At 38.7% G+C, this 26478-nt stretch overlaps 2 protein-coding genes across 3 annotated transcripts in view; both read left to right on the forward strand.

Moving 5' to 3' along the window:
• The first annotated feature begins 7411 nt into the window (after window positions 1-7411).
• Window positions 7412-15610, forward strand: psmd12 (proteasome 26S subunit, non-ATPase 12). Its single transcript, XM_032563922.1, has 11 exons — window positions 7412-7617; window positions 8000-8059; window positions 9474-9602; window positions 10076-10183; window positions 12342-12446; window positions 12530-12679; window positions 12794-12928; window positions 13189-13301; window positions 13393-13567; window positions 14996-15073; window positions 15168-15610. The coding sequence occupies exons 1-11, from the start codon at window positions 7510-7512 to the stop codon at window positions 15375-15377; spliced, it is 1371 nt and encodes a 456-aa protein (XP_032419813.1). The 5' UTR covers window positions 7412-7509; the 3' UTR covers window positions 15378-15610.
• A 1898-nt stretch (window positions 15611-17508) lies between these two features.
• helz (helicase with zinc finger) overlaps window positions 17509-26478 on the forward strand; it is a 62513-nt gene continuing 53543 nt past the window's right edge. For both annotated transcript variants that reach the window (XM_032562545.1, XM_032562546.1), the window contains exon 1: window positions 17509-17639. The gene's annotated coding sequence lies outside the window, so the exon portion shown is untranslated. The remainder of the gene's footprint in view (window positions 17640-26478) is intronic.

Raw genomic sequence — 26478 nt, forward strand, 5'->3', positions numbered from 1 at the left:
TCCGCCCACCGTGCCGGGAGGATGGAGAGCGGGGGGGGCGGCCCGGTCAAGCTGGGGTCACACACGGAGGTGAAGAATGACGGTCCGTCGGAATAAGAGACTTCGACGGACGTAGAGAGGTTTTTTTTTGTTGTTTTTTTTTCTGGATTCGTGGATTAGTCGAAGCAAAATCGAATGTAAGGATGTAGAAATACAAATCGGTCAAGTATAATATTGAATTATTGAAGTAATAAAAACCAACAATTCAATTAAACTTATTTAAAAGCGTCAATTCAAAAATAAATGTCATCTTTAACATGGCTGCAACCGAGGGTTCATTTTAGTAACGAGAGTTCTACCCATTAATTGGTTAATCAGATAAAAAATTGACACATTGCAGATATTTCATTTAACCACTTACACGTTTTAAATATAGTATTTAGAAATAAATTAAACAATACAACTAAAAAAAGTCAATTTATTTTTGTAAATAAAATGATTGATTACTTGTAGCATGTACAGCTAAAAAAAATACTTCTTATGTTGACATGTGAAAAGCTACAGTGCATGGCTAATCTGTTCTCTGCTTTTTTTTTTGATTGACTGATTAATGGCAGAATAGCAAAAGATGCTTAGATTTGTTTTGAACCAGGTGAAGCTAAAACTATAACACTTCAGGAATTTTGGGAACATAATTACAGACGAAGAAGGTGTGTTGTTGTTTTTTTTTTATCTTAAATGTACATATTTGGCTTAATTACTGTTCTGAATGTGTTGTTCTTTAACAAATGGCTTTAAAAAAAAAAAAAAAAGTATGTATACTCCAGTTAACAATTAATCAAAAGTTAATTGATGATTATTTCAGTAAATCGATTAATCACAACTAATCTGATTAATCGTTGCATCGCTAATCTTTATTAACTTCATCTTGGTGAGAAACACACCTAAACAGATCATTACTGAGCCAGAAGTGTAATCTGTCAAATACACATTGTAAACCCCTGTACCACTGGCCATCAGTCAAGAATATAAAAACACTTAAAATAAAGTTATTATTAAAAGATTAAAACCAACAACAACAAAAAACAACATATGCGTAGCCCACATTCTAAAATTATGAAGTTGTTTTATTTTGAAGAGTCTATCCCGGATGTGAATTGCCTCTGCCCCGCTTCTTTTTTTTTTTTCTTTTTTTTTTTTCTGAGGTACCGTTAGGAATAAAGTCCAGTATGCTTATTAAATGTTTGTTTTGAACGCAGCAGTGTTTCGAAACTGAACCCCCTGTCCTGCGTACAAAGTCAAATCAAACAACCTCCACACCCCCTTTTTTCTTCTGCGTTCTTCTCGCCGCAGCTCTACTTGTTCTACTTGAAAGCAGCTCTCATTGGTGTCGGAAAATAAAACCACGTTAACTAAAAGCCTCTTCGGCCCCGCTTTCTCTCTCTCTCTCTCCCCTGCGAAGACACGAAGCGATGGAAACGCTGGTAGACCACAGCACAGGAAGCATCAGCTCGCTGCTGCAGCTGCCGCTGCTGCACCCCTTCCTCGCTTTCACACCCCTTTTCTCATTGCTGTGGTTTCACTGCCTTTAATGTCTTGCACGTGCATAATTCCGTTGCGCAGACAATCGAGCGGTGTTTGGACAGTGGCGTTTAGCTCAAATGTCCGCTGAGGTGTTCGTCGTTTGGCCTCGTAATGTGCCTACTTCTGTTTCCCCGACATCTTTTGCAAATGCTGACTCATCGGGAAAACGGTCAGAAGGCATTCGAGATGAAATAGAGGAAATTATTTATAATATCCTTTATTGTGCCACAGTGGGGGGAGGGATTCTGGAGAGCCCATAAGCAAGTTAGAGAAATAGAAGATCAAACTAAGGTAGGAAAATCTACGAAAACTTAAAAATAAGAACTGGAGACTTTACACTATGCAAATTCACAACATACTGATATTGCAGATACAGTTATAATAGTTTGCTCAGTTTAAAAATGAATATGCGGGTTAGTGGTGTCAGGGAAGAAAAATGCACAGAATTCATTTGCATTTTTTAAAAAAAACAACAATAAACTGTTCCAATAAACACTGTAGCTGCGTTTCTATTGACCATAGAATTGCGCAAATTGAAATTCAGCAAATAAATTTGCTAATTAGAAACATGCAATTTTAGGGAAAAAAACTAAACAAAACTATGTTTTGGGGGTAAAAAGCTTTCCAGCTAGGATGAGGTGGCTTTTCATCCATCCATTTTCTAACACCCTTGTCCCTAGTGGGGTCGGGAGGTGCTGGTGCATACCTCCAGCTGACATTCTGGGCGAGAGGCGGGTTTACCCTGGACAGGTCACCAGTTTGTCGCAGGGCAACACAGAGACACACATTACAACCATTCACACACACCTAGGGAGAATTTAGAGAGACCAATTAACCTGACAGTCATGTTTTTGGACTGTGGAAGGAAGCCGGAGTACCCGGAGAGAACCCACCATGCACAGGGAGAACATGCAAACTCCATGCAGAAAGACCCCGGGCAGGGAATCGAACCCAGGACCTTCTTGCTGCAAGGTAACAGTGCTGAGGTGGCTTTTCAGACATATCGAAATAGATCTGCAGCAGAACAGTTTTTTTTTCCCCCCATCACACAAGTCACGTGATCAACAGCCGGATGTTACTGGTGAAAAAACGACAAAGAGGACAGGAAGTAGAAAGAAGACGATGGTTTGTTTTAGTTTTGTTGTTGTTTTGTTGTTGTTTATTCAGACAATAAAGAGCAGTTGGTTCCAGAGCTCTCACAGCCTCTCACAATTCATAAACTGTCGTGTCATTAGAACGTGTTGAATCTGTAACTCTTCTGTAAAATCTCACACTGCAATTTCCCTAAAACGCAGGATATGTAGCAACTCCCCAGCATAATGTGTTTGTTCCACCAATGCCTGAATAAGATGGCCGACAGATGATGAGCGCAAACGCCATGGCTGAATTATGACCATAGTAACTGTTTACATCCTTTGCTGCCATTATTTTTGAATGATTTCATGTCTAGACATGCTTAGCATGGGATTTTATTTCTATTTCTTATTCAAAGGAAACACAAAATTGTGTTTTTTCGACATTAGCAGAATGATTTGCGCACGTTCGTAATGTTCTTTTTGTGTGGCTTGGGCTGCCTGTGTCATTTCTGCTTCATGTGCCTGAAACAGTTCCTTACCCGTCCCGTTTACGTCCCGTTTGTTCTGTAATCTTTACCTTATGTGATTTTTCTGTTTTATTTTGTCTCCGAAGTTACTCAGTCTAAAGGATTTAATCTTACAGCTTGCTGCTTTAATTGATACATTAAAACTGGGCTTTCTGTTATGTTTATATATAATAATATGTGTGAACGGTGTGTCAATGAAATACAGAAGTGAGTTTTTAATGTCGACTTCCAGCTGCAGCAACAGCAGAAACCGTCTCCTCTCTAAATATTATATCAACCCTTTTGCAAAAGAAACATCATTTGCTAAAATGAGAAACCACTGACAGTTATGACCCTGAGGCTCTGCTTTGGTGCTTTATAATACGCATAAGCCACAAACAGTCTATTGTTCCATACGCTGTGGAACAGATGCTTCTCTGCTTTGAATATTTAGGCAAACATATCACATGACAATTTAATGAGATTTCTGTTTGTTGATTGGAGTAGAGCTGCTTTTCAAAATGCGTTAACATTGGCCTATACTGCCAATGCACAAAGCATTTGCTTATTTTTTCTATAATGTAAACATGTCATGGCTCTTATCCAAGGAGGATGGCAGCGGCAGACCGGGCGCCCCCGGCGAGATGCCGCCATGGGCGGTTGCCCATATCGCCCATATCAGAAACTAGTTCCAGGTGTGCCTCCAGTGAACTCAAATCTGTGAATTAACCAAGCCGAAGTTTCCAATAATCATTCTGTATGCGATTGTGGTGAACGTAAGCTCCTGGTTTACATACACGGATACATTTTGTGATTTAACTATATCAGTGATCCAACTCAGAAACTGTCATGTTTTGGTTTAAGCTTCTGACCCAGGGGACACAAGTAAAAGTGCAGGAGCGTCCTGCCGAGAGCTTCCCTCCCGGGTATGAACCTCCTGCTCCAGACTCAGCTCCGCCCCCTGGTGGAAACCTGCTGCTCAGCAACAGTCAGACAGACACACAACAACACCAAACCCAAACTCTGACAGAAATGGAAACAAAATCACATATAAGACTGAAGATGTTAGTTAAGTTTGTAGCTTATTCATCACTAAAACCTGTCCCAAAGGACCATTGACTACACACACACACACGCGCGCGCGCGCGAGCACACACTCACAAAGGATTCCTTCTACAGCAGTAGATTTACACACACAAAAAAAGATTTATCTTTGTTTTATCTTCACTGAATGTGCATTTGTGAAATATTGTAGCCAGATTTCCTAAAGCTACTCCTTCACTCCTTCGTTTCTGAACAAACATCTGATGTCGTATCACTTTAGAAGATTTAGTACAAGCCAACATAATTCTGCTGACCTGTTTTTGAAAATGTTGCCATGTTGGGGCCTCTAAAGTAACACCGATTGTATTGTTCGTTATCCTTGGAGTTAACAAGGAATTTGGTCTGTGCTTCACAGTGAAAAAACTCATGAAAGCTGAGCTCAACGGCCCAGCGTTCGGGACGACGCTATAATTTCAGCGGTAAGTCACGCTTACTTGCCCAGAGCCCTGCTTTGCCGTGAGAACAACAGAAAACGATGTTGCCACGTTATGACACAGTTTGTTTTAATTAAAGGAGAGGTTGGGCTGCTGATTCTATCGACACAAATGACATTTTTGGATCCGCTCAGCAAAATCTGTGCAGTAATGACGCTGACAAACTGCCTTTTTGCCTCGTCAGCACGCATTTTCCCTCCACAATATATTCCTGCCTTGGATGGCAAACTCTCTGAACCGGCCTTTCAATTTGAACTCTCATCTTCGGTAAACAGGCGAATGTACGAGCTATTTCTGCCCAATGTAATGCTGTTACACACAACTTATCCTCAGAGAGTTAATCGTAAATGAAGGCAACGCAATTAAAAAAACATTGTAATTACTTTATATTATGCTGCAGTGTCAACCTGTATACTCATTTACCTTTACACAGTAATGATACAATGGATTGCAGTTGCATTTAATGAAATGATGCTAAGCTATAAATAAGTGCCTCCAGCTCAAATGAGAGGTTAATTAACTTCTCAGGCAAAATTGCTGTTAAAAAAAAAAAAAACTGTTTCTGTGTTTGAGTATTACAAAATTCCTGAGGGTGCTTTAGTCTAATTTTACAGATTAAATCAGAAAAATAAACATAGATGTCGTTCTGGTCCCCACCCCTTTACTCGCTGCTTCTCTAGGGTTTGCTGCGGCTTCCTGATTCTGCAAGCAAACTCTTTGAAATTGGTATTTTTGTTGTTGTTTTTTTTAAAAAATACGTTTTCTCACATTGCTGGCTTTAAAAGTGCTGGATTTTGTGATCATTCTGTTCAGGGACGGCCCTAGACACTTTGGCACCCCAGGTGAGATTTTATCTGCCCCTCACCCCCAATTGTTTCACCAATTTATATATGGCTACACTAAATGCAGCCTTTTATTATTCTTTTTAGCTTAGAAGAAAGTGTTCACCAAAACATAAGTTATAAATACACTGAAAATATTGAAAATACTCAGATTTGATCAGTCCAACGTATGCAGGAACTGTGAAGCTAAGCACAGTATCATGTAGTATTTAGCCATCTTTGCCATGCAGAAAAATCATTGTAGAATCTTTCATATTAGGAAATTATATTATTACCTATAAGTTTTAAAAAGAATAGTTAAAGTTCCTTTTTTTTCTTTCCCCTTTTATGGCGCCCCTGGATGGCTGGCGCCCTTAGCATTTCTTGTTTAAAAAGCTTGCTTAAGTAATTTGAAATAATAGCCAACTTAAATATTTCATCATTCTTTCATTGAAACTGAGTCACACTCTGCATATCAGGCATGATTCCTGCATGTGTTTTGGGGAGTAAATGGCTTGTAGCTCTGGTGTGGGACAGTTTCTCACCAACAAGCAGGAAACATTTCACTGCAGTGTGCAGCTGAGCAAAGACAGACAAGATTCAAATAATGTAAGGACACCTGCTGGTGGACTGTTGCCACGGCACTGTGCTTTACTTCATGTGCTCGCATCCTTTCACAAGTTGATTGCAAAGCTGTGCTTGCGTTTTGTTGTTGCTTCAGTTCAATTCAGTTCAGTTAAAAATACTTTAATAATCCCAGAGGGAAATTAATCCCATTAATCCTGACTGCTTTCATTGTGATTTAACTAATTGAGGCTTTGGAAGGAACGGGAACGCGACTGGAACAGAAATCGATTTTGTTTGACCTTTATTTATATAGTTTAAATCTCATTTAGAAAATAAATTCCTATTCTCAAGAGAGACCTGTCTCAGAATTACATAAAACCATAAACGCTCCATACAAAACAAGAGTGCAAGTTCCTATTAAGGTACAGTGTCAAAATGGGCAAGTTAATAATTAATTAAAGCTATGGCTAAGAACAAAAACATGAAACTACTGCCATTTTCCCAATGTTTAAGCTTCTTTTGGAGATTATGCTAGGTTAGTGGTGAAGGGTACGAGAAGGCTTTCTTCCTCAATGCTGTATGTACTTTAAGAAACTAAATGTTCAACATTTTGCGTTCATTTTATTCTCAACTAATAAAGCATTCACTGTCAAACTAACAGGGCCTAAAAGGGGGGCCTAAAATTTCTGGCACTCCATCAGTCATTGCAAATAAAGTAATCACTGATCTGATTTTATTTCTGTTTAACACATTAGTAAATCTATACTTTTACAAGTGTAAAATTCAAAGTCTGAATTTTAAAATGATCTCTAGTCTGGGTAACAGCAAAACCATTTTTTTAATGTATAAGAATAAGTATGTGTTTCTCATTTGCTTGTACTCAAGTTCATTGTGTTTCATTAAATTTCAGAAGATTATAACTGATATTGACGTTGAATAGAATCTTAAAATTGTGGATTTTAACATGTTATATAAAATGTTCATGTATTTTAACCAGCCGTATATACTCTTTCCTCATGGGTTCTGCATTAAAAATTATATATTTTTATTGATACGCAGTATTTTATATTTTAATTAAACATTTCTTGTTTTTGCATATTTTATACAATTATATACAGTATATGTTTATATTTCTTGGTCTTATTTGTGCATTTATTGGCCGGACTCTGTTCATACTGTTTGAAGTTTTACGACTCTGAAAGTACAGTTAACTGTAAAACTAAAGCTGCCTTTGTTGCGCCTGACAGAAATTACAAAAAAAACCCAACAATTTTTCAGAGCCGTCCCCCTGGGGTCTTTCAGGCACCTAACCAGCCATTCGGTTCTCTGTTCTGATTGGTCACTTCCTAGCGTCGTTCATTTGACAACAGCGTCAGGCTGAGCCTTGTCGCAAAGAAGGAAAGGAGCCGTGGTTTGTCCCTTTTTTCCAATCGCAACAATGTCTGAGGAACGATCTGAGAGGTCCGATGGAAGGATCGTGAAGATGGAGGTTGATTACAGTTCCACTGTAGATGAGAGGCTTCCGGAGTGCGAAAAAATGGCCAAAGTAAGTGAGCTTTTACAAGAAGGCCAGCGCTGGCTGAGTCATGGTGCATCCCGATCGGTGCGCTAGCTCTTAAGCTATCATACAACTGTGGTGTCTTCAGTTTTAACATCACCACATATAATGAGCACATATTACTTATAAGTTCGAATATGTTTTTTTTAACCTACGCTTAATACCACTTTATTTTTTGTTTTTTTCTAAAACTCCAGAGTTTGTTGTTAAAGAGATGCTAGCTATGTTTAGCACTGAGGTTAGCTTCTTGAGAAGTAGCCAACCTGCTAACCGGTCTCGTTAGCATTCTGCAAGAAGAGAAAAAAAAGCCTGGCGTTTGTAATTTTTAAAAAAGGTGTTAAAGTTAATGTTTTTGTGTTTTCTTCTACAGGAGGGGAAGTTACAAGAGGCTATTGAGAGTTTGTTGTCACTGGAGAAGCAGACCAGAACCGTAAGCCAAAACCTCCCACCTGATGCAGCACTACAAATTGTTTACATTATACATTTACATTACAAATAAGAAAGAACTACATTCATAAGAGCTACAAAATACTTCCTTGTGTCCAAGAAATGATGTGAGAGCTTTTAATTCTTGTTAATATAACAATTGAACATGTATAGTGTTGGGTAGCGTTGTGTTTTTGACAGCTCCTGATGATATGAATCATTTACTGTTTGATTATGAAGTTCATTTGATAATTTTTTCCCTTTTAGTTTAAGTTCTACTTAATTATTTTCTGAAACGTATATGAAATGAAATTCAGAAAAAATAATGGGAGACAGAACTTCTTTTCATCTTGATTTAACATCGATTCAGGATCAATGATGAAACTTGTGTAGTCTTGCCAACCACTCAAAGTGCTTTTCAGTTATTAGTCTCATTCACTCAGCAGTGACTTTCACACAAACTTATGACTGATGTGCATAGTGGAAGGTAACTTGGCCTTCAGTGCTTTGCCCAAGATAAATGGGGAGGTCGGATTCAAACACGCAACTTTCAGATGTGGAGCGGTCAGCTCGCTGAAACACATTCTGTTTGTGGCTTGCAAACTGTAGTTTCAAAATATTGGCTAGAATTGCAAGCAGTTATTACGGGCTCCAAGTCCACCCCTGGTCCCATTAGCTTAGCATCACTGGAGCTCCGGTGTGGGAGAGCGTTTCCACCTGCAGCTGGAGCCTCAATGGGCAGGCAACGTTAAACCCAAACGCCTAATGCGGCGCCATGCTTGTGCGATGACAAAAATGATGCTCTAGTACAGGGGTCTCAAACTCCAGTCCTCAAGGGCCGCTGTCCTGCAGTTTTTAAATGTGCCACAGGTACAAAACGCTGGAATGAAATGGCTTAATTACCTCCTCCTTGTGTAGATCAGTTCTCCAGAGCCTTAATGACCTAATTATTCTATTCAGGTGTGGTGCAGCAGAGGCACATCTAAAAGTTGCAGGACAGCGGCCCTTGAGGACTGGAGTTTGAGACCCCTGCTCTAGTATGTCTCGTGCTTGTGGCAAGCAGTGACGCTCTTCTGTTCCCCACATTATGACTAATCAGAAATATTTCCAGCCAGCCAAATTTTCAGCTTTAGCAAGGGAAAAGCTAAAAGCCTTAAAAAAAATCGGGAAAAAAAAATAAACGTTGTCTTAGCAAGTCTTGAACATGAATTGTGTTCAGAGCTACACAAGTTAACAAAAACTAACACATTAACTGGAAAAAGTTGAATTTGGTGCATTTATCTTGAATATAGCTCAGAAAGCTTTAACCAAAATTATTTCTTAAAACAAAAAAAGAAACCCCACTTCACTTACAAATTTCAGTTTACTAATCTGCATACGTGTATTTAATGAATAGATTCTGTTTGAATTTTTCACAGGCATCAGATATGGTGTCCACCTCCAGGATCCTCGTGGCTGTGGTCCAGATGTGTTATGAAGCAAAGGATTGGGACGCTCTGAATGAAAACATCATGTTACTCACCAAAAGGAGGAGTCAACTCAAACAGGTCAGTGCTCTGTTTACTGTGATCGCTGCTTTCTTCATAACTCTGCCAATCTCTTACCTGTGGCCTCCTCAATTAAAATGTCGAATCAAAAAAATGAACATATTTTAATTAGAAGTCCTTAATACATTAAAGTGTTAAATAGAAATTATTTAAAGTAATTTTGTGAGATTGTCGGTCATCAAATTGAGTTACTCTACTGCAATACAAATTATTAATATACTACAAATGTTGTAATTTCTGCAAAATTAGCAGAAATTCCAATATCTGCAAATATATTCATATGTTCATGAACATATGAGTGTTTTTTCAAACTCGTATGAAAAATATAAGTTTTCATATTTCAGACTCGTTGAAATATGAAAACTCATATTTCAATGAGTTTTGAAATATGCTCATATAAAATGTAACTTTCCTTGGGTACATTTGTATTTACTGTGGCCTAAATATGTGATTTGTTTTGCTCTTCGTCTCAGGCTGTTGCCAAAATGGTGCAGGAATGCTACAAATACGTGGATGCAGTAACTGACCTGAACATCAAGCTGAGGCTTATAGACACACTTCGCACTGTGACTGCCGGCAAGGTATGAAATCCCTTGATGCCATAGTTAGGGATGCACCAAACGGTGCAGTTAACTGTAGTCATTGTGACGTTATAACACTGGACAGTTCGGAATTATAAAATGCTAAAAAAAAAAATTCTTATTTTCTTTTTTGGGCCAAAATTGGAATCGGCAGATTGGGCTTTTTAAAGATCGGTGACCGGCCAGAAAACTGTAATCGGTGCACCGCTAGTCATAATAACGTTATCTGTGAAACAACTGTATTTTTATTTAGGGGAAATAGATATATTAACAGACATTAGCATAAATGCACAAACGATGAACAAAAAGGTAAAAACAATTTCCACCCTGTTCTTGTATGTTGATTGTGTTGTCATTCAAATTACCCTATTTTCCACACTATAAGGCGCACTGCATTATAAGGCGCATAGAACAGACGCTACAGTAGAGGCTGGGGTTACGTTATGCATCCATTAGATGGAACTGCGCTAAAGGGAATGTCAACAAAATAGTCAGATAGGTCAGTCAAACTTTATTAACAGATTACAAACCAGCGTTCTGAAAACTCCATTCATTCCCAAAATGAATAAACAGCTGTTTTATTATTTTCCCCGAGGTAAAGTAAGTGACATGGTATTTTCGTGACACAGTTTATCTTTTAACAACAGCAAGGTATAACATATAGTGGAGGGGAACTTTTCCTGGATTCAATAAACACATAAAAAACAGTCTGATGCTGTTATGGTAAATCAAACGTTAGTGCAATCACAATATATATCCACTTCTGCACCATTGATTCGTTCATGTTAAATTCTCTCGCTGCTGCTCTATTCCCGTGTTTTACTGCGTGACTGATCGCCTTGAGCTTAAACTCTGCGTCATAAGCTTGTCTCTTAATAGGAGCCATTTTGGGGTTTTTACACAAAACCCAGCGTGCACCGCGCGCTTCTTCTTCTACGGGGGAAAATGAAGTCGGCGGCTGCTTACCGTAGTTGCGAGACCTGTTGTGGCTCAATATTGGTCCATATATAAGGCGCACCAGATTATAAGGCGCACTCTCAGCTTTTGAGAAAATTGAAGGTTTTTAGGTTCGCCTTATAGTGCGGAAAATACGGTAATCTAAGAAACAGGCTTCGATGTAAAGGGGAGAGGGCCTGTATTTGAGTCTCACAGATTTGTAACCTTGAGTAAACCCAGTATAACTGCATTATAGATACTAAAAGGAAAAGCAAAAAAAAAAAGACTTTATTGTTTTTATTTTAGACAGAAAAGCAACAACTGTTCCTTACTCTGCCAAAACCATTCAATGTATTAATACAGATATTTTTGATTTTGAGGCATAGATTTAACCCTAAAACTCCCTGACTAAGCATTTATTGCTGTTTTTTGTGTGTATTCCTTTATGTAGCGAAATGCTGGCAGTATGACAACCTGATGTTAGCTAGTCAGGCTAACTGCTCAGGTAGTCAGTATCCATGACTCATTTGCCCCTTGCTCAATAAAGTTTCTTTAAAAAAGGAAAAAAAAAGAATGCGCTTCAAAATAAAAGCATGAATATAAATGACTGACTACTTGGAGAAGTCGATGCAGATGTTGAACTTTATTCAACTGAAAGCTTTCAAAACAGCCATGTAAATTAGTGCTTTAGAATTCATCTGGGAAAATGTGTTTAGGTAAAGTTAAGTACACTAAACGTTTTCAAAGTTAGCAATAATGCTAAAGCACTAAATGGAAAAAAATTGCTCTGCTATTAGTGGAATAATTTATCACAAAAAATTTATTCAGTGGAATTTACAGGAAGCTAAGTGCACTAAACGTTTTCAAACTCGGCTAAAGCGCTAAGTGGAAAATTAGCTTTGCCATTAACGGATTAATTCCCCCAAGCATAAATTTAGGGGAACTAAGTGCGGTAAATGTTTTCAAAGTTAGCAAAGGGTGTTATTGGAATTTTAGCACTTCTGCTAATCCCCTAATAGTGTGATCAGTTATAGTGGTTTCCAAACTGCCACATTTTCTTGTTTTTGCAACAAAGGGAAAAGCATTGTTGCATTTTTCAGTCACGCAACTGACTAGTGAGAGAAGTGCTGGCCCATGTCCACTCTGATTTTGCCCTTTAAATCCTTTACTGGCCGGTACGCTAGCCGCGTGTCACAATGCACTAAATGGTTCTCTCTGACAGATCTATGTAGAGATCGAGCGTGCGAGGCTGACAAAGACGCTGGCTAACATCAAGGAGCAGAGTGGTGACGTCAAAGAGGCTGCCGCCATCCTGCAGGAGCTACAGGTGAGATCCAAACCTTTTTATGCGCAAGTAATATGCGAGCTGCTAAGACCCGTCTCATTTACCGGTTGTTTTTTGTTGCTCAGGTGGAGACGTACGGCTCCATGGAAAAGAAGGAGAAGGTGGAGTTTATCTTGGAACAGATGAGGCTCTGCATCGCTGTCAAAGATTATATTCGCACCCAGATCATCAGCAAGAAGATAAACACCAAGTTCTTTCAGGAGGAAGGGGCTGAGGTAAGAGACGGTAGCGGTCCTCGTTGGCATGTCTTCTCTCAGAACCTGTTGCATCTTCTACTGCTCATCCAAACTGCGTACTTAAACTTTTTAATTATTATTTTGTCCTTTCAGGAGCTGAAGTTAAAGTATTACAACCTGATGATTCAGGTGGACCAGCACGAGGGCTCCTACCTGTCGATATGCAAGCACTACAAGGCGATTTACGACACGCCCAGCATCTTGGAGGACAGCAGCAAGTGGCAGCAGGTAGAGAGTCAACATGTTTTGGGCAGATTTTTGCTGCGTAGGAGAAATGGTTTAGTGTTTCACTCCTTTATCAAGCGTGACTGTTTTCTAGTAAGGTTTTAGAAGAGGTCTCCTGAAACTGGCGCTTGCAAAGTTCTTGTCAAACATCAAATGTAGTTCTCGCTGACTGAAACCTGGTTGCGCATGTCGGTTTAATTCAACGCAAGGACCAAAGCGCTGCAATCAGCCAACACGCATTTTCTGCCCATTTCGCCCTACAGGCCCTGAAGAGTGTGGTGCTATACGTGATCCTGTCTCCTTACGACAACGAACAGTCAGACCTCGTGCACAGAATCAGCGCCGACAAGAAATTGGAAGAAATCCCCAAGTACAAGTAAGACCGCCCGTGCCTCAATTTGCTTCGACTCTGCCGTTGATACATCGATTACGACACGCCGAGGTTGACGTTCTTCCTCTTTTCCCAGGGACCTTCTGAAGCAGTTTACCACTATGGAGCTAATGCGCTGGGCCTCGCTGGTGGAGGATTATGGGAAGGAGCTGAGAGAAGGCTCGTCTGAGAGCCCGGCGACAGACGTCTTCTCATATTCAGAGGAGGCAGAGAAAAGGTGGAAGGACCTTAAGAACAGGGTGGTGGAGCATGTAAGTCACTCATGGAAGGGCAGGCCAAAACGATCGGAGTCGCACCAAATGTAAATTAGATTGTCTTGGATTGTTGCTATACAAGTTTGAGTTTGTTTTTTTGTCTCTCCCCTCCCCCTTAGCAGAGTGTCCATCTGTACGTATTCCCTTTGCATTGAAGCACCAACCATTACTTTTACTAGCTTTGTTATCCGGTTCTCTGTGCATCCTTAAAAAGTCTTATATTTATGTATCTAAAATTAAGGCCTCAAAATGTCATAAATTCATTAAAAAAAAATTTAATTGGGCCTTAAATACACATAAGTACAAGGTCTTAAATGTTGTAGCGGGAATATTTAACTTGTATTTTCTCTGTGTTTTTTTTTTTTTTCTGTCAGGCAAGAGTTTGAGTCTCACAGACTTCTTCGTTGCGTTCTGTGACTCGAGGCGGTTGAGGCTACCGCTAGTTAGATGCTAATATGCCCATGCTAGCTAGCTAGCTTTTTATTTATTTTGCATCCATCATCAGAGCAAATTTATTGCCAGTTGGATAGATGATGTTCGTCTTCGCCATCGGCTCACATCTATGGCAAACTTGTGCAATCTGCATAGTAGCTTGGCACTGCGGGAGTTAAGGCTATAAAGAGCATCGCAAAATATACGATCTTTGTCTTTTAAATTATTGACGCGATTCAGGTCTTAAACTTCATTCATAACCGTCTTAAAAAGTCTTACCTTTGAGTTGATGAAACCTGCAGAAACCTTGGCTTTGTTATGTTTTATATAATGTTATGCAATATTATATTTTATATGATGGTAATTTTGTACTATATTACATGGAAATCAAAGCAGTCATTGAGAAGCTGCACAGATGGGTGTTTCTTGGTGTAGGACAGTTCTAGGCTACAGATCGTAACAAAATGTTGTTTACATCCGGTCTGGCTTCTCCTATGACCCGCGTCACAGATCAAGGCCGTAGGAGTCGGATGAAATGCGACATGATGACTGTTTTGACTGGATTCTTTGAAAACAATCTGATGCGTCTCCAAATTAGTGGAAGTCGCTCCAATCGGATTTTTGTTTTTGGGTGAAAAGATCGGAAGCGGACCGTTCAGACCGCCGTATAAAAGTCGGAAAAAAACATCTGATTTGGGTCGCATTCACCTGCTGTGTTAAGGTAGCCAAGTCATGGCCAGGCACTGGAAAATAATTTATGTTGGGTCAATTTGTTTATTTATTGTTTGAAGTCACAAATTACGATGTGATAATTTACTGAAACAATATAAATGCATCTATTGATCTTAAATTAGAAGTGAGACAGAGAGAATAATGAGAAGAGGTATTGTATAGTCTCCTTATCCTCACTCTAGTAAGCTTTATGTCTCTGGATGTTAGTCTCCATTGTTGATTGTAATTATATTGAAGATTTTTGTTTTTTCTTTCTCTCAGAACATCAGAATAATGGCCAAATATTACACCAGAATCACAATGAAAAGGATGGCTGGCCTGCTGGACCTCTCTGTTGACGTAAGCAAACCTTTTAGCAGCTCGTTCTATCTGAAGCTCACAGTACCACCAAAAAAACCATGTTACTAATCCACCTGTTGAAATCCTACGCCAGGAATCGGAGGAGTTCCTCTCCAGCCTCGTCGTAAACAAGACCATCTACGCCAAGGTCGACCGGCTCGCCGGCATCATCAACTTTCAGCGGCCCAAAGACCCCAACGACCTGCTCAACGATTGGTCGCAGAAACTCAACTCCCTCATGTCGCTGGTCAACAAGACCACGCACCTTATTGCCAAGGAGGAGATGATCCACAACCTGCAGTGACACAAGAACAGTTTCTACTTTCACGTTTTTGTTTCATGTTCACTTGTGTTTATGTTCAGGGGGAACGTTTGTACAGTACGTTAGTGGAGTACCGCCGCGGCGCCCGATTGCAGTATCGTAAGATTTGGAAAAAAGCAACCGCAAAACACACACGCCCTCTATGAGTTGTTCCTTTTTTCTTTTTTTTTTTTATTGTCTAGTAAAACGTTGACAATAAACATATTGTACCTCCAGTCTTTGCATTTCCTCCTCTCTGTTTAATGTAGTTTTATTATAGTTTCACATTTTATTTTTTATGAAAAGATGACCGAAATTCAAATGCAACCAGATATTTGCAAACAAGATAAAATGACTCATAACCACTGTTTTGTTGTTGTTGTTGTTGTTGTTTTCTCCCCTAATCCTTTTTAAGTTAGGTAAGCCAAAATTTGATTCTTTTAGCTAAATGCCAGAAAAATGAGAGGAACATTTATGGAGATGTTTTTCGTTTGAACTTTTCAGAAGCTTACAGTACATGTACTAGGATTACTTTGCATTTAAACCGTTTCGGAAAGCCCAGATGATGATTTCCTGACTTTTATAGTCTTCTGAAATGTTTAATTCCCAACATCCAAGTTGAAAGGAGCCAAACCTATGAATGCTTTTTACGACAAAATGTCAAAAATACTTCATAATGTAACATTATGAAAAAAAAAGTTGAATTGGTGGGAAATGTGTGCATTAACCCCAGAAATAAGGCAAAACCTCCTTATGAAAATGCTGGCTGAAGCTGGTACGATAGTGTCAGTATCCACAGTGATATAAGCAAAAGCAACATAAAGAGCCAGATTACACTTGGGGACAATAATCTTAATTTTGGGGAACATGTTCTTCAACCTGGTGTAACTAATAAACTATTTGCCTCCACTGACTAATCTGAAATTGGGAAGAAAAAGGCTTACGCTTGGAAAACTGAGGATAGTACCTCAGTTGTAAAGCACAGGGGTGGCAGCATTATGTTGAGTAGGTGTTTAGCTGTAGGAGGGACTGGTGTGCTTCATAAAAAAAAAGATGGAGGCAGTATTAAAGTGCAACATGTGGTCACATTGAAGCTGCAACTCAACATGTGAGTCAGGAAGTCGAAGCTTTGAATCAACGATGAATCATCAGATCAGGCTTAACGACAACTGGGCAAAGAGGTCAAAATCCTCTAGAAAAGCTAGTTTTTAAAATCCAATTGTGGTCATATTTGACATTTTCCTCCCACCTAACTTTCTATGAAATGCTTAGAAAAAAGTAAGTACGACTATGCATAGTTTGTAATTATGTTTTGTGATTTACACTCCTATATGAGGTCAATGACTGCTGGACGACTTTCAAGTAAGCGTAACACGTTTCGGTATATTTTGTTTCTGATCATTTGAATTGTTTGTAGCTGTAAGCCTTCGTTGTTGTAATTCAAAGAAAAAAATCACTTTAAATGTACAATTTTCACTTTCTGATTCGAACCACAGTATAAGTTACTGGAATGGCCACTCGGGTGGTTCTGTCATTTGAAATATAAAGAAAGTATGAAGACAAAACGGTCAATTTGTTTGAAACTCTTTTATGTACTCTATTGAGGAGTTATTAAAATTTGACAGTAGTTGGAAAACATAAGCTACATGCCTTTCTCACTTTTTTCCCCCATGAAAACGTATTGGTTAAATTACATATATCAACTTTGGTATGGATAATATAAGCAATATGTGTAAAAAACGATAATGTCTAACAGATTAAGGTATTTTTTATTTCATTACATAAATTGTCCAAACCCCACAATACTTCAAATGAAAAAAATTCACTTAAAATTACATTTTAAAAAAAGAGAAAAGAAAATATACTCCAATACTTACAGAATCATTTGCACGGGAGCAAACGTTATTGATATTTTTTTTTTTTTGTGATTTTGTGTGCTTCAAATAACTAAACTAATTTGGTCTCAGTGCCAAAGCAAATATGCAGTGAATAAAAAAAAATACTAATGGTGGGTTATCAATGACTTAATGAGGAGAGACACAGAGGACACTGAAGCAGCTTTAAATTAATTAATTTTGGGGGAGGCTGGCGCTAACACTTATGAGTGTTGTCTTTTTTTTTTCAAAGCAAAACTTTGACCCATAAAAGAGGAAAAACATTGGCACTTCCACGGCAAGTCCTCCTCAACCTTCAGATCACTACATCCCACTATGCTTTGCGATGGTCTGACAAGTGGATCCAAGATGGCGTAGAAAGTAAAGCTAGGTAAGTGTTGACTTCCCATTTTTAGCTCCTTTACTTGTCTTTTTCGTCGCAAAGCCACCGACACGAATCCCCTCCACAAATCAGTAGCACGGTGACGAATGTTTTGACTCCGTGCACCGGTAGGAACAAGATGTCATATGAATTATATGCGCCTAAACACGGTGGCAGGGGGGAAAAAAAAAAAAAAAAAAATTCAGGCCCGAGTCCGTTTTGTTTCGGCGAACCTAGCCGAGCCAGCTAGCCTGCTACCATTAACAAGCCAGCCCAGCTATTCTTGCTGGGAGCTCATCAGTTTGCTGCCAAGAAAAGACGGTGCTTTTTGGCCGCCGTGCTAAATGTTAGCTGCACGTCCTCAGTTTAGGAGCAAAACTGTTACAAGCGACGCAAGCAGACAGCGGATTTGTTGAGCATATTTTAAGCGATTCTTTTTTTTTTTTTTGACGCTGCCGTCATCGTTCAGATTTGCAGCAGTCAAGATAAGTTTTCCAGACAAACAACAGCTACAACTCTCCTCTGGAAAACGAAATGATTCATCGTTGTTGTCCGTTTTTAGGAAAAGCGTGTTTCCGAAATGTGTAGTTTCTGATGAATTTGCATGTTTTATTTTTATGTATTTTTTTTTTTTTTTTTTCAACCTCGCACATAGTTGCTAACGGTAGTGTCAGCCTAAATAACTATGTTTGGGCTTAAGCACGATTTTTATAAGGCAGCTCGTAAGCTAACCGAGCCGTACACAGATATATTAGTTTGACTTTATTACATTAAATGAGTATGATGCCCACAAAACTACTTGTGGTTAAGAAGTGAGGGAAATTTTGCTACATTTAGGTAGCAAGTTTTTTTTTTCTTTTCTCGAGATTTTTTATATAGTTCTCTCAAGTGTGAGCGAATATTAACTTAATATATTGTAACAATTTTCTATCTCCTCAACATTCTTTGCTGTAATTCAAGCACCTTTGATATGCTTTGCTCTTATTGACGCCACCTTGCACATATTGCTGTTAAAATGTCAGCAGGATGTTGCCATAATGATTCTTTGTGACTCTCTGTGCGAGTCGTGTATTTAAATTAGTTTTATGCTTCCAGCACATGAAAATACACTCATCAGCATCATGACCTTGACATGTACAATGTGTCAATAGGTGCTGGACATTATAGAAAGCATTGGCTGCATCTACAAGGAAAGGCTGTGAAGGTATGAAACCTTTCTGAAGCCAAGAACTAGCCCACAAGAAGCTGGAAACGAACGCATTTTTATGCGTTTTGGCCTTTTATCCACACAAAAACTTGGTTAAATATTACCAGAAGTTATTATTTCGAAAGACTCGAGACTAATGTGGAGATTTCAAAAAACTTTTGTTTGCGTGTGTGTATGGCAAAATAGGAGATTTGGGTTTCCAGCACATTGCAGTCTGCGACAAATCGATCCACATACTTGCTTTGACACAATTCCCAATTGACATTGTCCTGTGTTTTGTCAACTTTATATTCTGCTTAAGAGTAGTTCAACCCATCTGTCCACATAAATGAATCCCGTAGCACCATGTTTAATCCCTAACAGGAAGTCGTGGTTGTTTTGAAGCAATCTGATTGGCTGATATAGGGTTTAGCGTTGCGCTACACTGCCCCCTAATGGTTTGGAATGTTTAAGATGACGCTCGAGGGCATACTTGTACGGGTTCATGTGAATGAAAAGTTTTCTGAAACGGTTACTGTGTGTACAATTTTTTTTTTTTTTTTAACCAGTATTGCAGAGATAATCACACCCAGTTTAACAATAAAATTTGGTATGACATTCAGCTAATCCTATCTGTTGTTTTCGGACAATAAAACATCAGAAATCTTTATCAGACAATTATTTTGAAGAAGAAGTTGTCTGCTAGACATGCACAACGTACAGAAAGACTAATGTTTTAGACCACTGCTGTATTTTCTTTGTTGTTGATGTTTTATTCCCAAAATTTCCGGCTAACTTAAAAAAAATTTTTTAGTACAAAAATACAGTGAGACAACTGATGGACTGCCTTAGCGCCACTACCACCAGGCTTAGCTTGTTTTCTGGGGGAAACTCACTTTTACACATTTTGCGTTATACAGTACGTGTAAAAACAATTTCATCCCAATCTACTTGCCTACATTACACCTTAACAAATCATTTAATTTCCTTGTACTTATTAGTCTATTTATGGAGAACAAAAGCCTCCTCTTGGTGACCAGATTTGGTCAATGTTCAATTTTATCGTCCTTGATCGGTGACCAGTTGGCCGGATTCATATATTCATAAACTGGATCTTTTTCTGATGAATACCTGCATAGTTTGTAGCAGCTAATGCGTCACACTGATGGCAGCACTGAAGAAGACTTGAAGTTGGTTATTTTTAGTATCATTAAGGTGTTTTAAAATAAAAGGAAGCACAGAAAAGCCGTCTAAAACAAAACTGCATTTCCTGCCGAGGCAATGTAGGCTGTTCATTCAGACTCCTACAGCAGATAGCCAGACTATTTCAGGTGCTGCTGATGTAATTTTGCTGATTTTGTTGTTTTGTCTGTTATGAGTACAAAATACAGCTGTGTGCCAGGAGACATCAATTGGTAGCTCCATTGGGAACATTTCTGCAAATTGTACCTGGAGCCGATTTCAGCAGTTAAGAGGAAGTCTCAGTGTTTGACCTTTAATGCCAGATTGGTAGACTTTTGACAATTTTATACAGGGAATATAGGGCTCTGTATTCCCTTGAGAATACACACAGATTGATGTTTACTTTTAGTGATGCTAACTGCGACATTTGCTAGAGTTGGAAACTCCTAACCCCATGAAGTCATTGGCTCAAATGTCTAATGCCCTTTTTTATAGTGACTGTCGTCTTGTGAGGCTTCACGTCCGGTCCTTGTCAAAGCAATATCAGTCACAACAGGAAAGCTACAAACAATTCGGAATTGGTTAAAACCACTATTGGCACGTCAACTTTACCCAAAAAATTCAATTTAGTCACAAACACTATTGAGGTATTGTGTATACGCCTCTGGATTTTTCCTGGACCAAATTTTCCTGAGACCGTAGTTAAGACACACTATGTCACATGGAGCTTCATTAACAAAAGTCGGTTTATGCCATTTATTTTTTGTTCTGTTATTTATTTGCATTGTACATTTTAAAGCAGCTGAAATATTGTCTAATCTAAACTTTTTATTGCCGTTTGGTACAATTGCATATCTGTTCTCCTCTGCTCCCCCTCCAGAAACAAACGGCAATAAGATGTAAATAAAATTGGTAGTTAATATTGCCCCAGTTTCAATTATTGGGCCGATACAAATATGTAAAAAAATTACAAATATCGGCTGATACCCAAGTTTGTACCGATACATCCACATCAGGAAGCCACAGTTTCCTGATGTGGTGGGGAAAGGGTTGGCCATGTTGAGTTAGTTTGGTTGTTGTGAAAGTGATGAAATGTAGGTGGTGTGGTAATTTTCACAGTGTTCAAATTGTAGGGAAAATAGACATTTTCATATCTGTGCATCCCGAACTCGGACAAGTCGACTCTTTTGAAACACGAGCGATTCCGACCCCTGATCAAAACAAAGTAGTTATCAGCAGCCACTGCCAAGCAGGTATTATTCATTGTAATCACATAATCATATTTCACTACAGCAAACTGTAAATTATGGAAAATTATGTTTAAACATAGGTTTTTAAAATGGAATGAAACATCGCCGGGGGCGGTTGGAACAGATGCACGACATCTGCAGTTCAGTTCACACTCCAAAAAACCTCGAGTATGAAAAAGATCACAACCACACAAGAATGAAACGGTGAAGCAGTGAAATGGCCTACTCCCATTGACACATTATAATGCAGTAACCACTTGGGTAAACTAAGTGCATACAAAAATATCTCCTTCCATTTACTCAATCAAGACTTCTGAACAACGATACACACACACACACACACACACACACACACTCTGAGTGTGATGTGAATAGGATGGAGTTCTGGCTGCGGGCCTTATGCGTTTTAAAGAACGACCTGTAACTCTAGCCAGGGGTCGCATTACATTAATGTAGAAGACGCACAGTTGCCGCTGTTATTTAAATAAATCGGTAAATGAAGTCACTGATGATTGATTCTAACACAAGTTATAGAAATAAACAGAATCACAAGTTAAGTAGACCATGAGTAACTTTGATTTAACACCTCTGATATCTGGTAGATCCCTTTCATTCATAGGCTGACTCTGCTGTGATTGGCAGATGTGTTTCCTTCCTGTTGTCTCTCAAGAGATTTCTGTTTCATATTTTTAATGCCTATTTTTTTTAAGGGGGAAAAATAAGCTACTTTTCCGTCTGCATTCCAGTCATGTAGCTGTAGGTTGAAGCAAAATGAGGGACGACTACAGCCGTCGGTGTTACTGCGAATCCGCTGAAGTGTTGGTATTCCTTTGAACGCGACACGAGTCGGCATTAAAGGCGAGGCGTGGATTAATATCACTTGGAGTAAAGAATCCTCCTTCACCTCAACTTTGCTTGTTAGTTACCATAATAGTTGCAGCAAGTCCACTGTTTCCGCAGCATCAAACAGGAGGAAACGGTTTCTGAAAGTGTCCGCTGAAGTCTCTTTTGCATATCAATATTTTTGGCTTCTCCGTTTCGCAGCTATTTTGTGGAACACAACCAAGCGTTCTTGTGAACTTGATGTGCATTTTAAAGTCCAAAATGTGCCTGTAATTAAAATTAAATCTTCAAGAACTTGTGGATTTTAGGAGTTTGTTCCTTCACATCTGGAAAAACGACAAACTGCTGGCCTGAGACGAAGTGAAACCGGAAGTTGTTTTTTTTTTTTTTTTTTTTGGGTGAACTAGTAACAATTAAAGACAATGTAGTATATAAATAAAAGCCTCGTGCATTTAATGTAAACTTAAAAAGACATGACAATACGCCTGCTTTTACATCTGTGTCCTGTGACAAATATTACATGCTAAGTTCTTTGTAGTTGTTACTAGCAGTGACTCTAAGGACATTAGTGTTACACATCAACAGTCTGTTGTCACATTAAGTTGGCCACTTAAGAAATAACTTCAAGCTGTGGATGTAACAGACTGGTAAAGCCATTTGGAGGCAGTATGAAGTGAATGTGACTTTTTTGAGCTTTACATCATGTTATAATGTTATTTCCTTATCAAAAAAATACCTGGAGTGTTGGCTTGATTATTTTTTTTTTTTCATGCGTGTTTCAGAAATCTTTTAATTTCCCATGGCAACCATTTAGCTGTGCAAAACGCCAGGGTGAAACTAGCTCCGCCTTCGAGGCGCAGCTCCTCCTTTTAAATTGTAGTTTCCAAGCCGAACTGGAAGCCCCACTTGCCTCCTCCAGACTAGCCAGCAGGAATTAGCAAACACCTGATTGAGCTGTGCGTTTGCTGAGCTCATTATAGGAGCAGCTTCTCCCTGAAACGCCGGTAAAAACGTTAAAGTGTTAATAGAGGAGCCATGTTGTGATGACTTCCTGAGGGCAGAGTTTCAGAAACAGCAGGAGATTTTAAGTCATATTTGCATACGGCATTTTTATAACAACTGATGGTAACAACTTACTTGACTGGGATGGCACTATGTGCCTGGAAAATACCACTGTCCCTTTAAAGAGTGATGTGCTTATGGAAAGAATCGTAGGTGAAGAAACTACTCCATTTTGACAAGTGGGGAACAAACCTATTTTTTTGTTGCCCTATTTTATGACTCAAAAAATATTTACCAATATGCCATATACTTTCAACAGTGTTGTGTGAACATGGTCAGCAGCAATATTCATCTGAAAGAAGGTTTGTTGCAGTTTATTTTGTACACATTTGATCAAGGTAGTCAACCTGTTGTTTCTGTCAGTTTTGATTTCTTTATTATATTTTCACATTGGCTGTTCTACTCCTAATTGCACTGAGTGAACAAATTAAAGTTGCATTGTTTTTACATGTTGGACCACGTTTGTGAAACTATTGGTGTATTTAAGTGTTACGTACTGGTGCAGTTATCAAATAAATTATTACATTACATTTATGATAAATAAAAGAAACATTTTAAGTCAATTCAGCGGTGTATCGGATCGGTATCTGCCGGTACTAAACCTCAGGTGTCAGTATTGTATTAGAAGTGAAAAAAGAAAAACTAGCCGAATCGTTGATCGTGTCTGAATAGTTGCCCATTACTGGCTTTTCAGCAACTCTTCGTCATGTTATTGCATGGAAAGCATGCAATATTTTTATTACTCATTCAAAGCCTGAAATATCAAATTTGTGGTTTTGTTTTGTGGTAATAAAAATTTTTTTACCATGGATGCCTTGTTGGCAAATACACACTTTAATCATTCAATTTCAAAGACTCACTATTTTTCAGCTTTGGAGCCAAAAATATTTGAAAAATGGCCAAATTTTCTTATCCCTTTCTTTTTAGGAAGTCATATTTTATAGATTAATAAACTCTGCTGACTTTGAGGTATTTGAAATGTGGCATCAGTGTTTTTGATACGCACTTTTAGGATAAAAGCTGTTCAGTTTGTACGCCCCGTGAGCCGCAGGGCCAGTTGTTTAAAGCGGTAAGTTTGCATTGGGGCCGACAGATATTAGGCTACCAGCCAAGGATAAGGTGTTCCCCAGGAGGTCACAGTGTACCCTCCATATTCTGATGCGTAGCAGCTTTATGTAACCCGTTCCCACCCGCACTTTATTTTCTTTTTCTTTTTTTGGCCATTAACAGCTTTTTTTTTTTTTTTTTCTGATACAGTGAATCTCCCAGTTATTCCTTCATTGTTGTTTTTGACATATTCTTACTTTCAGAATGCTTTTGTGCTCTACATCAGCTCAGAACCTGACAAATGATGAAACCACCAGACATAAGAGGGGCTTATAATCTGCCATTTATGGTGTGAAATATATTTTTGCATCAACTACAGATTTTTATTTATTTTTTAAATAAAATCTCAAACTGTTTGAATGTCTGTCTGTGGCTTTAAGTCAGGGGTCTCAAACTCCAGGCCTCGAGGGCCGCAGTCCTGCAGTTTTTAGATGTGCCACAGGTACAAAACACTGGAATGAAATGGCTTAATTACCTCCTCCTTGTGTAGATCAATTTTCCAGAGCCTTAATGACCTAATTATTCTGTTCAGGTGTGGTGCAGCAGAGGCACATCTAGAAGTTGCAGGACTGCGGCCCTCGAGGACTGGAGTTTGAGACCCCTGCTTTAAGTAAACCAGATCAAAAAGCACAATGTTAACCTCTAGCGTGTGTTTGCTTTGCTAAGTTCTTCCCTTGCTTAATCCTGTTTGTTGTTCTCAGTTTTTCCTGTTTGTCTGACTGACCGTTTCTTGCAAGGATTCAACCGGCGAGAGATTTCAAAGTTGCTAATAGAATCAACGGCTGCGGTTTTCTTCTTAAAATCATCTGTGTAACTATCAAAAAGTTGTGACTTGCAACTGGTTCAGTCAGACTCAATCATTTGTCGCAGCTTGTTTCAGTTTTTTAACTGTGGAAGTTCAGGTCCAAAATGCCAGCTAATTACCGACTGTCTCCACGTTCCCATTAAAAAAAAACACAAAAAAACAAGTCATGACATTTGCCGCAGTTCGTCTTCTCTGAGCGACCCTCACGTCTCCAGAGAGACGGTGTCTTCATCGTGAGTTGCACCCAGAGATGATTGTTTTTGTTCCGCTCTTGTGGAAATCTGTTGCAATCCGTGGAAAAGGAGCACGTCCATTACTGTGGGTGCCAGGATGAACGAGCTTTACTATTAAAGTCTTTTGAGATTTTACTGCAGGACTCAATTTTTCACTGAACCGTACCGTTTGGTTGCCTCGTACACTAAATTCCTCTCTGTGGCTTCGACTTCGTTTCTTGAACGTTCTGTTTTCATTCAGCAGAGCGGTTGCGACATTCTAGTTTGGCCTAATGAGTCACCATCAACTCATCATCTCAGCCCCTGATGTGACTAGCTACTTGCTCCAACAACGAAGCCAAAAAATAATAAAATAGTGCTCCTTTTTTTCTGGTTTGTGTTTGGGCTGCAAGCCTGTGCTTTTGGATATTGATGAGACAAAACAGAGGTTGGAAGTGATGTACCAATTCCAAAATGCTTTGCAGAAGTAGTGGCATCTGTTATCATTTGGCAAATTTTTTTTTTTTTCAATCTCCAACCGTGCAACAATTAAAAACAAAGTAAAGTTTAACATTCTGTTTTTTTTTTGTTTTTTTTAAATAACAGTTTTTCTGCTATTTGTATTGGCAAACATTAACAAATACTTCTAAAAGAAGTTTAAATTAAATTCCAAACTTTGTCTATTTACATCCTGATGTGAAGTAGCTCCTCATCAGTCAAGCCAAGAGCCACATGTGTGGTGTCTTTTTTTCATAAGTTTTCATAATTTTTTATTTATTCTTCAGTAGGGCTGAAACGATTAATTGGATCAATCAATTTTTTCACTAATTGATTAATCATGATTAATCCACTCAACTCATTAATCAAATTGGGACGTTACAGAAATTTAAATTTATTTCTGTAGATCAGTTTAAAAAGTTAAATTCATATACCAGGGTTTCCCCCAGAAAACCTGCTAAGCCCGGTGGTCGGGGTGACGAGGCGGACCACCGGCGGTCCATCGTGTTTTTGTATTAAAAGATGTTAAGTAGACAGGAAATGTAAAAATATTACTGGGTAATTATATGTTACGGGAAGACATTGCCAGTGAAATGCTATCTAAACTCTGAACTGGTCTTAAAAACAACAAATCAAAAAATACAATTAATGAATATCAATTATATGCACTTTTGTTTAATCCAAATTAAGTCAGCGGCTCCAT

The sequence above is a fragment of the Xiphophorus hellerii genome, chromosome 5 (assembly GCF_003331165.1).
Source record: "Xiphophorus hellerii strain 12219 chromosome 5, Xiphophorus_hellerii-4.1, whole genome shotgun sequence".
NCBI lineage: Eukaryota > Metazoa > Chordata > Actinopteri > Cyprinodontiformes > Poeciliidae > Xiphophorus > Xiphophorus hellerii.

Coding starts and splice junctions, on each gene's coding strand:
- psmd12 (XM_032563922.1), top strand. CDS start 7,510: ATGTCTGAGGAACGATCTGAGAGGTCCGATGGAAGGATCGTGAAGATG. Junction 10,184..12,341: donor GCACTGTGACTGCCGGCAAG/GTATGAAATCCC, acceptor TCTCTCTGACAG/ATCTATGTAGAGATCGAGCG. Junction 13,302..13,392: donor GAAGAAATCCCCAAGTACAA/GTAAGACCGCCC, acceptor CTCTTTTCCCAG/GGACCTTCTGAAGCAGTTTA.